Source organism: Tauraco erythrolophus, chromosome Z (genome assembly GCF_009769465.1).
Source record: "Tauraco erythrolophus isolate bTauEry1 chromosome Z, bTauEry1.pri, whole genome shotgun sequence".
Taxonomy (NCBI): domain Eukaryota; kingdom Metazoa; phylum Chordata; class Aves; order Musophagiformes; family Musophagidae; genus Tauraco; species Tauraco erythrolophus.
In genome coordinates, this window is record NC_141496.1 from 309,592 (window position 1) to 323,060 (window position 13,469).

At 43.5% G+C, this 13,469-nt stretch overlaps 1 protein-coding gene across 4 annotated transcripts in view; it reads right to left on the reverse strand.

Annotated features, from left to right (window-relative positions):
* Positions 1 to 4,115: 4,115 nt before the first annotated feature.
* NEDD4L (NEDD4 like E3 ubiquitin protein ligase) overlaps positions 4,116 to 13,469 on the reverse strand; it is a 72,068-nt gene continuing 62,714 nt past the window's right edge. For all 4 annotated transcript variants that reach the window (XM_086629937.1, XM_086629936.1, XM_086629939.1 and 1 more), the window contains 8 exons: positions 12,838 to 12,933; positions 9,772 to 9,845; positions 7,160 to 7,220; positions 6,719 to 6,778; positions 6,062 to 6,169; positions 5,630 to 5,726; positions 4,979 to 5,051; positions 4,116 to 4,218 (listed from right to left, as the gene is read on the reverse strand). In XM_086629937.1, the coding sequence (XP_086486063.1) occupies positions 4,116 to 4,218; positions 4,979 to 5,051; positions 5,630 to 5,726; positions 6,062 to 6,169; positions 6,719 to 6,778; positions 7,160 to 7,220; positions 9,772 to 9,845; positions 12,838 to 12,933 (672 nt within the window). The remainder of the gene's footprint in view (positions 4,219 to 4,978; positions 5,052 to 5,629; positions 5,727 to 6,061; positions 6,170 to 6,718; positions 6,779 to 7,159; positions 7,221 to 9,771; positions 9,846 to 12,837; positions 12,934 to 13,469) is intronic.

Genomic DNA, 13,469 nt, shown 5'->3' on the forward strand with positions numbered 1-13,469 from the left:
AGGTTGTGACAAAGCTGCGGTGCAGCCAGCTCGTGAGCCGCTCGAAATCCACGGGAAAGGAGCAAAGAATAAAAACGTGCCACAGGCACTCCCGTTTGTGGACGCACGCTGTGGATGTAGTTACAGCTATGTATTAACTTAAGGAAAAAAGAAAAGCAAGGTCTGTGAAAAGTACAGGAAAGGAAAAAACCCAACATTTGACTGGAGGATAAATGCGGACAAACAGCTCGTTGGAAGTGTGCCGACGGACACGACGGGATGTACTGGCAAAGGTGTCTAGCAGGGCTCTGGGTGCACTACAACAGACCCCACAGGTAGGTGGTAACACTTACATGGCTCGATCCCAGTTTGAGAAGTTTCCCGTGTTTGAAATATGCATTACTTAGTGCAGCTTTGTAAGAGGTGGGTAAAGACTGTAGGGGTTTTTTAATTTGCTATTTTAATTTTACATACAAAAGGTTTTATTAAAAAGAGAAGAAAATTAATGTACATTTTAAGATGTCCAGTCTGGTAACCTACACCTTTTATTCTACTCCGCATACTGCTACTTAGCCCTTGCACTCACACGTGGGTATGATCACTTCTTTTTAACTCTCCCAAGTACAGTCTGTCTGTCCCGCTCCCCCTCCCGGTTTGCACAATTCCATCCCTTCCGTGTCACGTTCAATGCTTCACGAAGCATCGGGAACAGGTTACTGCTGAACCCCGCAGCCGCGAGGAGGGTTTGACGGGGCCGAGCCCACAACGATGGCAGCGCGTCCCTCGGGGCGCAGGACGGGCACTACCTACCTGTGCGCCCGGTGCTCCCAGCGGCATCCTCTGCTCCCGTATCAGCGTCACGCTGGCAGGGCACGCGTGCTCCTGTCTGGTGAAGGAGCCCTGCAGAAGAAAAGCCGTTTCCTCTGTAGCTGCTGCTTTGCACAGCAGATGCCATTTCCTCAGCCTCGTACAGTTCACTGCAAACCTGAAGGTGACTCTCCGGGCTAACACAGACCATGTTAACTTCCAGACTGGGAGGCGTGTATCTGCCTGAGGGTTTAGCCATCAACGTAGCCACCAACAACAAAATTTAAGTTGCACAGGTACAGTAGACTTCAGCAGGGGCTGATGGTGCTGTACCTGCTGCGATGCCAAGCCTGGTGGTGCCAGCTCACCGCAAGGCTTCTGCTACTGTAACAAAAGCTTTATGCAGCAAAGGGACTGGGCTGAGCAAGTAGTGGTGCTCGTTTGTGAAGGCCGACTCTGGATTACTTACGGACCCAACAAGGAAAGGACCGTTTCACTTCCATGGTGAAGGGAGCTGTAGCGTGTCTGGAAAGGCAGAACACGGTGCTGTGTCCCAGCAGGGCACCTGGCTCAGGTAATAAAGTGGCCTACTGGCACTTCCAACTGGGACTGTCAGGGAAAACCTGCAGGGAGTGTTGAACAACACCCACAAACTCAGATGGCTGTGCAGGGTCCTGCATCAGCTCCGCAGCGATGGCAGGTTTGCGGTGCAGGCCAGAGCTGTGGCTGCAGCACCCAGGGCACAAGAAGCACAGACAGCACTTATTTAGTGCTTGCTTCCAAAATAGCACAAGTTGCAGCACGAGCTGTTAGGTCTGTCAGGGCGCTGCAGGTTGGGCCTCTTTGTCAATGCTGCTCTTCACGTGCTGCCTCGGAAGCTGCTGCTCTCATGGCACACCTTGAGGGAGTCCAGGGCTTGCTTTTAATATTGAACTGCTGCCTAAAAATGAAAACCCCTTCTCTAAAGTAAACCACAACAGTCCAAATGCACATTAATTACAATTCAGTGGAATTCACCTCACTATTTTAATACCTAGTGAATGCTTTTGGAGCGTCTGTCAGTTTGTCATGTAGATAAGTATTAGTAAACCTGTTTGAGAAGTTGAGGGTGAGGAGAGGGACGAGACCGAAGCAAGACCACAACAAGAGAAAGGGCAGACACTCAGAACCAGGCATCAGGAGCCTTCACCTGCACGTGCTGTTACACTTCAGTTTCACAACCAAAAATGTCCCAGGGCTACTTAAGGTTCTCATGGCATTGGACATGAACGGAGCTTCCCACCGTATCAAAACCCCTCCAGATTAAGCCAGAGAGAAAACAAATTCTGGAGCGTGATGCTTCCCTCAAGCAGTCCATGTTATAACCAGCTGTGCTGCACCTACCAAAGGTCAGTGCAAATCCCTGGACTTACCTCATTCTCTCCACCTTCCCCACGCTCCTTCCCACGTTCAGCTGAACGACCAGTACAGCGTTTGTCTGCTCAGGTGCAGTCCCACCTTCTCATGTTCACGCTCGCTCATCAGACGTAAAAGGTCAAAAAGGAACGTCAGGAAACTTATCAGAAAATGACTCTCAACCTGTGTTCGCACACTACGACACGCACCTGGTGGCGCGTTGCCCGCTCTGCGCCTGGCACAACCGTTTGCTGGCTGTTGTTAGCCTCAAAGCTGCTGTGCAGGAGCCTTTCAGCTCGAGGGTTACGCGTTAGAGTTTCTGCAGCGCGGCCGCTCGTCCTGGGACGCAGACTGCAGTTGCCAGTGAGTGCTGGGGAGGGGGTAAGGGCAGAGGGCTAAAAAAAGCTGTCGGCAACAAGGTGCAATTCTGCCATCTCGCTTCATAAGCATTAAATGGGTTCCTGGGGGAAAAGCCTAATACAGGTAAGTCTGTGGGCAACACTTACAAAACGGAGCGTTGAATTGCTGACACCGCAGCCTCAAACCTGCTCTGGTAGCGCTGTAACCATTTGACGTCAGTGGATCAAATACAAATCTGTTACTTTTAATCCATCACAAAAGAGATGCAACTCAGACATTATAGTTTAAGCATGCAACATGTCATAGGTAACAAAATTGATTAGATAGCGGTGTATATTAAATAAATCTTTGTGATTAAGTAAAAAATAAATCACAAAAACAATTGCTGAGGAACATGTCTGCAGGCTCAGCTCTACATCTGTTTGTGGTTTTTTGTCTTTTATACATCAGCAGCAGCCAAATTCACAACTGATAGATATTGCACCAGAAAGACATGTGCAGTGAGAAGGAATATAATCACATTAATGTTTATGATAAAAACCAGATATGACTTCCATGTGTTACATAAAGTGCCTTTAGAGTTGGTGCAGTTAGAAACAAACAAACCCCATTGTTATTTAGATATCATTAGCAAACGCGTACAAATAGGAGACCAAATGGACCTGTTTGCCATAGTGCCAAATCACATAGTGCCAGGTTTCATTCCAAATGCCTCCATTGCAAACAGCAAAGAAGAAAGGATAATAAAAGAATCACTATACAAAGATTATGACAGGGTTAAGCATGTTTTCCTAAAATGATTAATGCCAACCCTACCCCAAAATGCTCGATAGTACATGTAAATATTACTGATAATGAGGCAATTCCTTTATTGAACATGAGATCTGGCATGCTGTGTTATGATTCTCCCTTGACTTGCAACTATTCTAATATTTATACAAAAATGCAACATCCAGTCCATACTTCTGGGTACAGAAAAATACTTATGTGCTCAATGAAGAGAGTTGCTCTCGATACATCATAGCCCCCGCAGAGAAAACTTCCAACATAGCTTTCTCCGGCTTTCTTAACGGTTTGGGAACACAAGGCTCGAAATGTGCTTTGAACAAATGACACTGGCATCAAGTCCGGTATGAAATTAAGAAAAATGCTCATTTTTCTAGGTATATGATATTTAATTGTAATGAAAGAAAATCTGAAAATGTCTAAATCAATTAAAAAGTAAACATGAGCTGTAATACTATACCTGTAAAATGATTAATTCCATTCATTGTCATTAGAAATTATGTAAAATATTTATTAAGGGCTTTGCCTACAGAGGCACAATATAAATAGAGTAAGTCCTGCTGAAACGGATCAGAGTTCGTGCTCAGCAGTCGGCCATCTGCTGCGGAAAGGGCAGAAGAGCCACCCGCGGATCACGGTGCCAACTTCGGACGGAGGGAACTGCCCTGCCGACGGCTTCGCCCCGTGAACCAGCGCTGTGCGCCCGTTCCGCCAGTCACTCCCAGTCTGTTGGGCCAACGCAAAAGCGCGGGCAGAACCGGCTTGGAGGGGGAGAAACAGTCGGTGTTTTAATCCACTCCTTCAAATCCCTGGGCGTTTTCCACTGCCATAAGTAGCTTCTCTCGCAAATCTTCAAAGGATTCATAAAGAGGTAAGTCCAGGCGATTAAAGCTGAAATTTAGAAGGAAAAGAATCATTTCATAATCCATTGAAAAACACACATAATTTTAAAGAAACAGAAAACGTGAAATCATCTGAGGGCCTCAAGAGAGGATAAATCTTATTGTCCAAATGGGGGCAATCTCCAGTGTCCTTTGCAAAGCCAGCCAACACCCGTGCTCCCTGCAGGCAGCCTCAGCAATCACTGTGCACCGCCCTTCTCAGAGCTGGAAGTGGGAATGTGTTAAAAACCACTTAAGAAAGGAAAAAACCCAACAGAAACCCCCCACCATATTCAGTTACTAGAAGAGAAGTCGTGAGTTGGAAGGTTACTTGGAACACAATTGAACAGCATTAAGAAGTCTTTACCAGAAAGGCTATGATGGAAGGAGTTTCTTTGGGATTCCTTCTCCTGCATTTACAGCAGAACGCCTCCGCCTACATACGCTACCTCCGTGGCCTTTCCCACGTCCACGCGAAGGCGAAGTGTAGGAGGCAGCGGCACAGTGCGGAAGCGGAGCCCTGCTGCCTCCTGGGGCTCTGCGCGTTACGCTCGGTGCGTCAGCAGGTGACCACCAGCTGTCCTCTGCCCTTCCCATACATACCCACACCACCCGGACGCTCGCGAGTAGGTTTCAGAGCCTCCCGTTTTGTAAAAAGCTGTATGATCCAGAGCTAAAATATGCTAGAGTTAAGCACAGTGGTCATGTCCCTGTTCTTGGCAGTACAGCAATACAGAAAAGCTGCATCATTTCGTGCTTGTGTGACTTACCACGTGTGAGCTCGGGGCAGTTTATCCGGACTTCCCCATTGCTCTATTGTAAACAGCTGAGGACCATTTGAACCTGGTTAAAAATCAAAATCATATGAAATACAAATTGCTGGACACTACAGAGACTACCTAAATCTTAGTTTAAAAAGTAAATGTTTGCATCAATTGTAGGCTGGGTTTTTCAACTGGTGCAAAATACCTGGTACAAACTGTCTTAATTAAAACCACATTGAAGGGAATAGGACTGTGGTTATTTATTTCCAAGCCCAGGTAGCTTGTTAAGTTTATCTGCCTTTGTGTGGAGCATGCATAATGCAAAAGAAAGTAAGGACAGACATTAACACAGAAAAATTAGAGTGCCTGGTTAAACACACGTTCTCCTCTTCTTCATATGACACAAATGTTATTCCTCTTGACAGCCAAAATGTTCCCTCTGGGAGCCAGCTGAGAGTCTATGTAACACCCATGGTGTACAAAACTTCACTCCTCCTCCCGTGCCCCCCCAACTCTCCAGAGCGCTTGGCATCCAGGAGAACCCTTATGTGGGGGTCAAAGGTTGGCTGTGGCTAAATCTCAGTCGTGCCCAGGTTCTCTCGGTGGTGCTCAGCAGCGGTCTGTGTGCCATCTGCGGGCAGCTGCAAGGAAGCTCACCATAAAGTTCAGCAAATCCATTCATAGGCACGCGTGACGTCCCAGTAACGAACTGCAGCAATCGAATCCGCTTCTCCGCGTCCATCAGTAAAACGGCCTGTTGACACACACACACAGTCACTGCCTTTTCACTTCCACAGCTGGAGGCACCAGTGTCGAAACCCCACAACAAAACCAGAGTAAACGATCTGTATTAGGCTGCAAGAGACCTCAGATGGAACCGAAGGTCTGGACTTCCTCTCCAGACTCGCCTCTTGCTGCACAGCCTGTAAGGAGCACCGCCCTGGCACTGCCAACGTGCACAGGCACACGCGACACAGCAAAACTTCAGCAGTTCTCGTGAAGATAAAACATTTCGTAACAGACTCCACAATACAGGAACTTTCCCTTTCAGGAACAGCCAGAGAAGCCGAACGCGGTAAGCAACGTTACCTTCCAGAACCACTGGATAACGGGATGATTTGGGCAGTAACCATTTTTGTAGATCGTATGTTGTCTCCAGTCATTAACGTCCACGTCGCCAAGGCCACACATCAGTAACTGCGGACGGAAGCAAAGGGTACGGTGTTCACCGAGGCCAGTACTGTGCTACCCTGCGCACTTCCTCGGAAAAACAAGGTTGCCCCTTCCCTCTGTCTGACCTTGTAACCAGCTGAGCAGTGCAAATACAAATGCAAACGTAAAGGAGAGCTGAGCTTCTCTTCAGAAGAATTCTCAAAGAACATTCCATTTTGCTGGAGAAACACTGCACACTATGACGCGTGTCTGCGGTGCGACAGCGTCTCGTAGTATTTTGCTGAAGAGAGGACTGGTATGGGCATAATGGCCTTACTGCGGTAAGCTCCTGACGTGCTTTCATAGGCACGTACTCAACCACCTCTCTGAATAATTATAAATTTTTGTGCTTTGATGTGATCAATACATTTATTAATTGGAGAGGAAAATCTCATTCCCCACTATAAGCAAAGCATCTCTGTCTACCAAATTCCCTTACGGTAAGCGATGAATGATGAGCCTAGAACTTAACGCATCTTTTTGGGATGATCATTACTGATCTGTTGTCTCTGGACGTCAATTAAACAAACTCACCTCTAGCTCATTTTCATCAAAAATTTTAATCAGATCGATAGGAAGAAGTTCTGTGAATCCCTAAAAGAAAGCAAAGCAAAGTTAAAATTCTCATACCATGTAAAATTACGTTTTTATCTAACAGGATCTGTGACTTCAGGGAACCTAAGTAAATGACAGAGGACGAAGGAGGGTTTTGAAAATGAAATTACACAGTATGAGTCCTAATTAAAAAAACTAATCACTAAATTATTTCAAGCTCAAATAATTTAAGCTTGAAAGAGAATGACCTTATTCTCTTCAAGGAGAGATTGTAGACTGTGAATCATAAACATAAGCATTCCAGAACGTGCGGGGTTGTGCAAAGCTCCCCACCCCCTTAATGCAGACACCGACGTAGAAGAAATGTGCATTAAAAAAATGACTTGAGGGGAAAATACCAACACAGCTGAAGAACCTTACCTCCAAAAAAGCATTCATTTGTTTCTGAACTCTGTTCACGAACCTCCACTGGATGACCAGGCTGTAGTGGACAAACCAAACCACAGAAGACACTCATGAGAAGACTGCAAACTAAGCGTTCAGGGTTTCCGTTTCGCGGTTACGGCTTCAGCCATCCCCCAGCCATGCTCTGATGTTAAGAAAACTGAACAGCTTTTTAGTAATTGTTCAGATTCATCTCGTGTGACTGATTGAAACGCGGAAAAAAGATCAGTGACCGTGAACAGTTCCAGTATGGCCATTTTCACTGCAGCATGCAACACAAACTCTACCTGTACGCTCCCTCGTTGTACAGACTTTCTATACAGACTTTTCTACATCACCAAGAGCTTTCAATGTAATGCTACCAGACCCTACCCGTGCTGTTCCTACGGAGACGAACTCAAGGATGAACACGGGCAAGAGGCCATGGATTGGCAGAGCCTGCAATTCTGTGCTGGGCCTTAGTTCTTTCTGAACGGGGCTGTGATCTGGGCTGCTGCTGCTGTACGCGCTGTCAGCATTAGGTGCTGGCTGACTACACGTTTTGTTCTTCCGGAGCTCTCAGAAATTAACAATTCCCAACGGGATCTACGAAATCTGAGGATAGATGTAATTACATAGAACAGCCTGCCTATAAATACATACGTGACTAGAAGCTGCGCTATCAAAGGAAAGGGCTGGTATTTCAGTGCTAACCACCTACAGCACACACCCCGCTCGCGTTCTACAGTAACACTTTAGAAATCCAATTCCTTTCCTACGGAAGCACGTTGCATTCCTCATTTGCATGAACACAGCAATTATGATGTTTTCTCCCCTTTGAAGAGGCGCTAATTAAGAATGCCAACAAGTATCGCTGAATTTATTATTTTACATTGTGGTAGGCACAGAAACAGAGGAAGCTTAAAATTAAATCTAAAGAGCCTGTTTGGAGTTGGCTGATTTTCCATAGCAACACTGGTGCTGGCACCACGGATCCGCTGCCCAGCACAGATTTAACGTACAGGCTGGGAGCCACGCTGCAGAGAGGCACATTTCCCAGGCAGGGAGTTCAGGAAAACCCATCAGTTAATGCAATTACTCTGGTTTTGTTCTCACACTGGCCGATGTTAGCGAAACTGAACTCTCAAAGAAGGAATTACAGCACTGGACACAGTTCGTTTGACGGTCACTAGAAAATTCCTAATGTGATTTTCTCATAATGCTTAAAGAAATAACATTAATTTTCAATTAACAGCTATTTAGTCAGTTTATCCATTTTCCTTTGTTTCTGCAATAAACATTACATAACAAAATGCAAACAGAACACCTGATTTTCTATTAGTTGATGATTCCTCATCTCTGCATGATATCCTGTATGCATGGGAACGCATCACTTGCTGTTTCGTTAAGACACAGAGGCAAAAATAAAATTACATTTGTGACTACATCTGCAGTTTGGTTTTTTTTTTTTTTTTGGTTTTTGTTGCTGTTGTTTTTTTAAAGTATAACAACTGGAATAGTTCTATCATAATGAAATTCTGGGGAAAATATTTGAAAAATTGTGAAGTTGCATTAATCATTTCCAAATGAGAGCATACAGGTATTGACTCTAAGGTTATAAAAAAGATTATGACTAGCCATGAAAGAATTATCTAGATGTAACCTAACTCAGATCTGAATTTTGGCCCATTTGGCATATTTTCAAGGAGCTTTTCATTTCTGCACTGTATTGAAATGGTGGAGATAAAAGTTTATCATGTCTAAAATTTTACATCTGAAAACTGAAAAAAAAAAAGTACCTGAAAAATTAAAGAGCTGACAATACAAACAGATTACACACAAAGTAACAAAAAAAAAAAAATCCTAAAAGCAGAAATTTCTTATTTTTCCACCATTACAGCCAAATCATTGCAAATGAGATAACCAAGTATAACGTTCTCTCCTTCGAGGAACGCTTAAATATTGACAGAGTTCGAGCCTTTCCTTGAATGCAATGGCAAGCAAATACGAACTTGATACATTCCACAAACATTCTATTCTCCTCCTTTTCTCTAGATCCAGTTTAGTGCTCAGAGCTGCGCAGTTTCCAATTCTGTGACCTGGCAGTTCATCAGGGAAAACTGTAAATCCTGGGGTGGAAATTCATCACTACTTTGGAAGTCTACACTGCAGCATGAAGTCACCCATGGCCCTTGGGCAACGGACAGAAAAGCAGGTGTGTAACTTCCTGTGTCTCCTGCAACACGGCGAGTATTGCATCCAAGAGGTACCACCTTCTTCTCATCGAGTAATTTAGATGCAGATGTCTGTCAGTCAGAGCAATCCCATCCCGTCTGGAATGTTCCTCATTCCTACCCCTCAAGCAAATAGCTTCCTGTTACATCGCAGACTCCCCTGATTAGTGTAATTCATAGGACAGTAAAGGTTAAAATCCAAACTTTCTAAGGATTAGGGTATAAACCAACTATTTTAACAATAAGATTTTCTTTTAAAAGGATCTCTCACCATCTATCGTAGTTCAAACTACAGTAATTGCAGTAGGTAAGTTCTAAGACAAGTGCAACTGTGCTGACTTACACTCTGGATAAATTCCATAAATGTATACGTACTCAATATACTCCCTTTTGTTTTCATTTGTTACCATGATTTCTGACCCATTTGGCTTCAGGTCGACTTGATATGTCTGTAGTTTGAAAGAAAAAAAACCAAAACACGACATTATTTCGGGACGTTTTTCTCACAAAATCCACCCTCCTTGTAAAATGCTGCTCAAGTAGTATCAAAAAATTATTATGCCATAATAGCTAAGAAGACATCAAGACATTCCACATTTAAAGATGGCATCATTAGGAACAAATTATTATATGATCACTTATAAGAATTAATTCTTGTCATTAGCAAGTGAGCAAACCATTCATTCAAAAGCCAACTTTTAGTCCTGACCAGCAGGTTCGTTTGGGTAATGAAAACACCTATTCCATTTCAATAGGGGTAGAAAAATGCCTTCGGATTTTTCAAAATGCTTGGGAAAAAAGAGATTTAAAATCCACGGAGAAACTGTTTCATAAAAAGGCCAAAAAAGTAAAGTGGAAAAACGGATTACAGAAATAGTTAAGTACAAATTTGCCAAGGATGGTGTCACTGTGGAGTGCAAGACTGAAAAAACCAAATTTATTACAGTTCACAAGAAACTCCAGCAATTCCAAACAATGTCTCATTTGCACTGGCAAGATGTTTCAATCTCCAAATGGATAAATTCCTCCTCACTAATGCGCATCCTGTCTTTGTACTACTGAGTTTATCCGGGCTTTTCTTCGATAAAATTTGTCCTGCCAATTTTGCATCTCACCAGCAGTACGATGGGAATGGCATTATTGTATCTACTGCTATTGGCTTTTGTCTGTAACTCGGTAAGCTTCTGTGTCAGTTCCAGCAGAAGTTAGCCAGGAGAACCTCAAACTGATTCATCACTGCTGCTGTAGAGTGAGACAAAACCGCGTCTTCCCTCTGAGACACAGGAAGACTGTGATACCACCTCAACACCTGGAACTTGCGTTATAATTATTTCTGTTGGTCAGATGGGCTCTGGTGGGTTTGGGTGCCCACCAAACGAGCACGTGAAGTCGGTCACTCATCACAGGTCCCTCCACTTTGAGCTCAGGCATAACCAGAGCACAGAGCCGTGACGGCTGCATGGCTGCAGCAGCACCCTGGGGCTTCTACATCAACAAAGATGTGACTCTGCAAAACCTACCAACACCTGCCATGTTCTGAAGAAAAACTCGGAGGGTAAGAAGGTGACTAGAAATGTCCAGAACAGTAAGACAGATGGTTTTGATGCCTTTATTCCACCCCGTCTCGGTGTATTTCCCTAAAGAGGACAAAGCCTGCCTCGTGTGCTCTTACAAGTGTATCAAGGGAAGAGAAGAATACATGCTGCAAGAAGATGGTACATTAATTACTTTGCACCCATGATACACAGAAACGACACAGGGAGCGATTTAACAAAAAGGGAAGCTAAGAAACGAAGCAGCGAGCCCCGAGCTGCAGCTATTTTTAACACTAGTTTGCAAAGTTTCCCCGAGAGCATGAACACTCCTGCCAGCCTGCAGCCCTTCGCAGTCACGCGGCACACGTTAGCAGGGACCTGCTGCTTGCCTGCACAGTGCTGACCTGATGGAGAACGGCATCTAAAAGATTAATCTCTTCTGGAATCAGATGCCTCTGCTGTAAATTAAACAAAAGTCAACCTTGCTGCCAATGCCAGAGTTAGCTATTGGAGGTACTGAAGAGTTAGAAGAGCAGAAAGTATCTCCAAGTAAGTTGATTTATGCTTTGAGTCAGAGAACAAACTTCTGCCAGCAGAAGTGAAGGCTGGCAGTGGAAGGCTATCAGTAATCTGAAGCTAAATTGTTACAGAAGATAATGAAAGTTACCAACGAACAACTCAGTGTATTACAGAAACTTTTCATCTTGTGGCTTTAATGTGCTCCCGCATTTTCGATGTAACTGATAAACTTATGTTGCTTCAGGAAAAAAGTAATAAGCCCTGAGAAGTGGATCAGAACGCCCGTGGCAGTACATTGGGTGCATGTGTCTCGAAATGTTGAAGTCAGCTTTTAAAAAAGGCCCTGTGGTCCACGACACCAGTGGCCCCTGGAGCCAAGATATCTAGGTCTAAGAGTTACATGAAGACACTAAAAAAGGGCCTAACAGCCTATAAGCAAATTCATTTGAGACACAGGTAGGTATTAGGTCCCAAAATTGTACAAAATCAGTATGCTGTGGTCATTACTTGTGTGCATGCACTACAGAAGCTTCAGCTCCACAGCTTGTAAACAAATAAAAACCCCCAGTCGTGGCAGGCAAGTAAATTCCAAGTTCATGTAAGTAAACTCATGATTTATTTGCCTTTAGTCTTCGAGTGAAATTTAACACATATACTTATGTACAAGACATTTATCTGCACCCAAGTCATCTCCATCCAGAAACTCACACAGATCTCTGAAGTTTGTTTCAGTAGGACTCTGTAAAGACCAACTATAAATCAAAGACAAAACGTACCATAAGCTGTTCCTACAGCCTCGACTGATAAAAATGAGCTACGAACTGATAAAAACGGCTGGTGAATAATATTTCCGCTCACTCACTTCTCAATTGTTAAGAAGTATTTAACATTTTTCATCTGTAATGGAGGAAGTTACCCACAGATTGCGGACCTTTTAAAACAGGCATGCTTGCTTTTGTCCTATCATCTGCCTGCATTACAGAAGAGACACTACAAGCAAAGCACTTCCCTGATGACAATTCTACCACTTACTTGGTCTTCTGAGAACATCTTCAACCTATAAAACCCCCAACAGTCCCAAGGTGAGAGTGGTTTCTAAGGTGGACTGTGTAACAGCATTGTTACTCCTCATTGCAAGCATTTCACTCAGCTCTTTTACTGCTTTTCACAAAGATGTCCCACTGCACACTGACGAGAACATCGTTTCCTTCTTTGGCATCCCCAGTCTTAGACAGTTCAGGAAGAGAGAGAGGTCACTATTCACAGTCTGTCTGTACTGATCAGTAACGTTCAATAGTCTGGATCAAGTTCACAACCATAAGATACTGCTCAGTATTAAACTCCTTTCTGGCAATAACAATAAAAAGATGGGAGAACGTTTACATACCTGTCCAAAGTTTTCCTCATCTATGCAAAACATGAGATCCAACTCTGTAGGGTCGTTTTCCAGGATCCACTTCAAAGAGTTGTAGTATTCGCTATCCTACAGTGGATTATAATTAAACAAAGTTTGAAAATGCGAACATTAAATGTATAGCTTAACTTTAAATTGAACAAATAACAACATCTAAAACTAGAACTCCAAACGGACTGGAAAGATGAGAACTCGTTTATTTGCACAGCTGTTGTAAAGCAGGGTAAGATGCATCACTTTATTCATAGGTATCTATCTTAGATGCTGTATTTTTAAAGATTCATGTAACTTTTCTTAATTGACTTGTAATTGCATTATTATACAACACAATAAATTGACTCTACCTGTCTAGTTGGTAAATATATATATATAGCAGTGTGAAATAATTGGTTAGAAAACGTCTTCCTGATAAAACTGTGCATTTTCAACACAATTTACATACCACTTCATTTCACCGATAACATCTTATACAATAACTGACTTGATTGTTATTATGAATAGCTTGAAGATTGCTGAATAAAAGACCTCTCTAATTTCCTAAAAGGGTTGTATCTTCGTCATCTATTAGGTTCATAATTAAAGACTGACCCAAGGGGAAAAAAAAA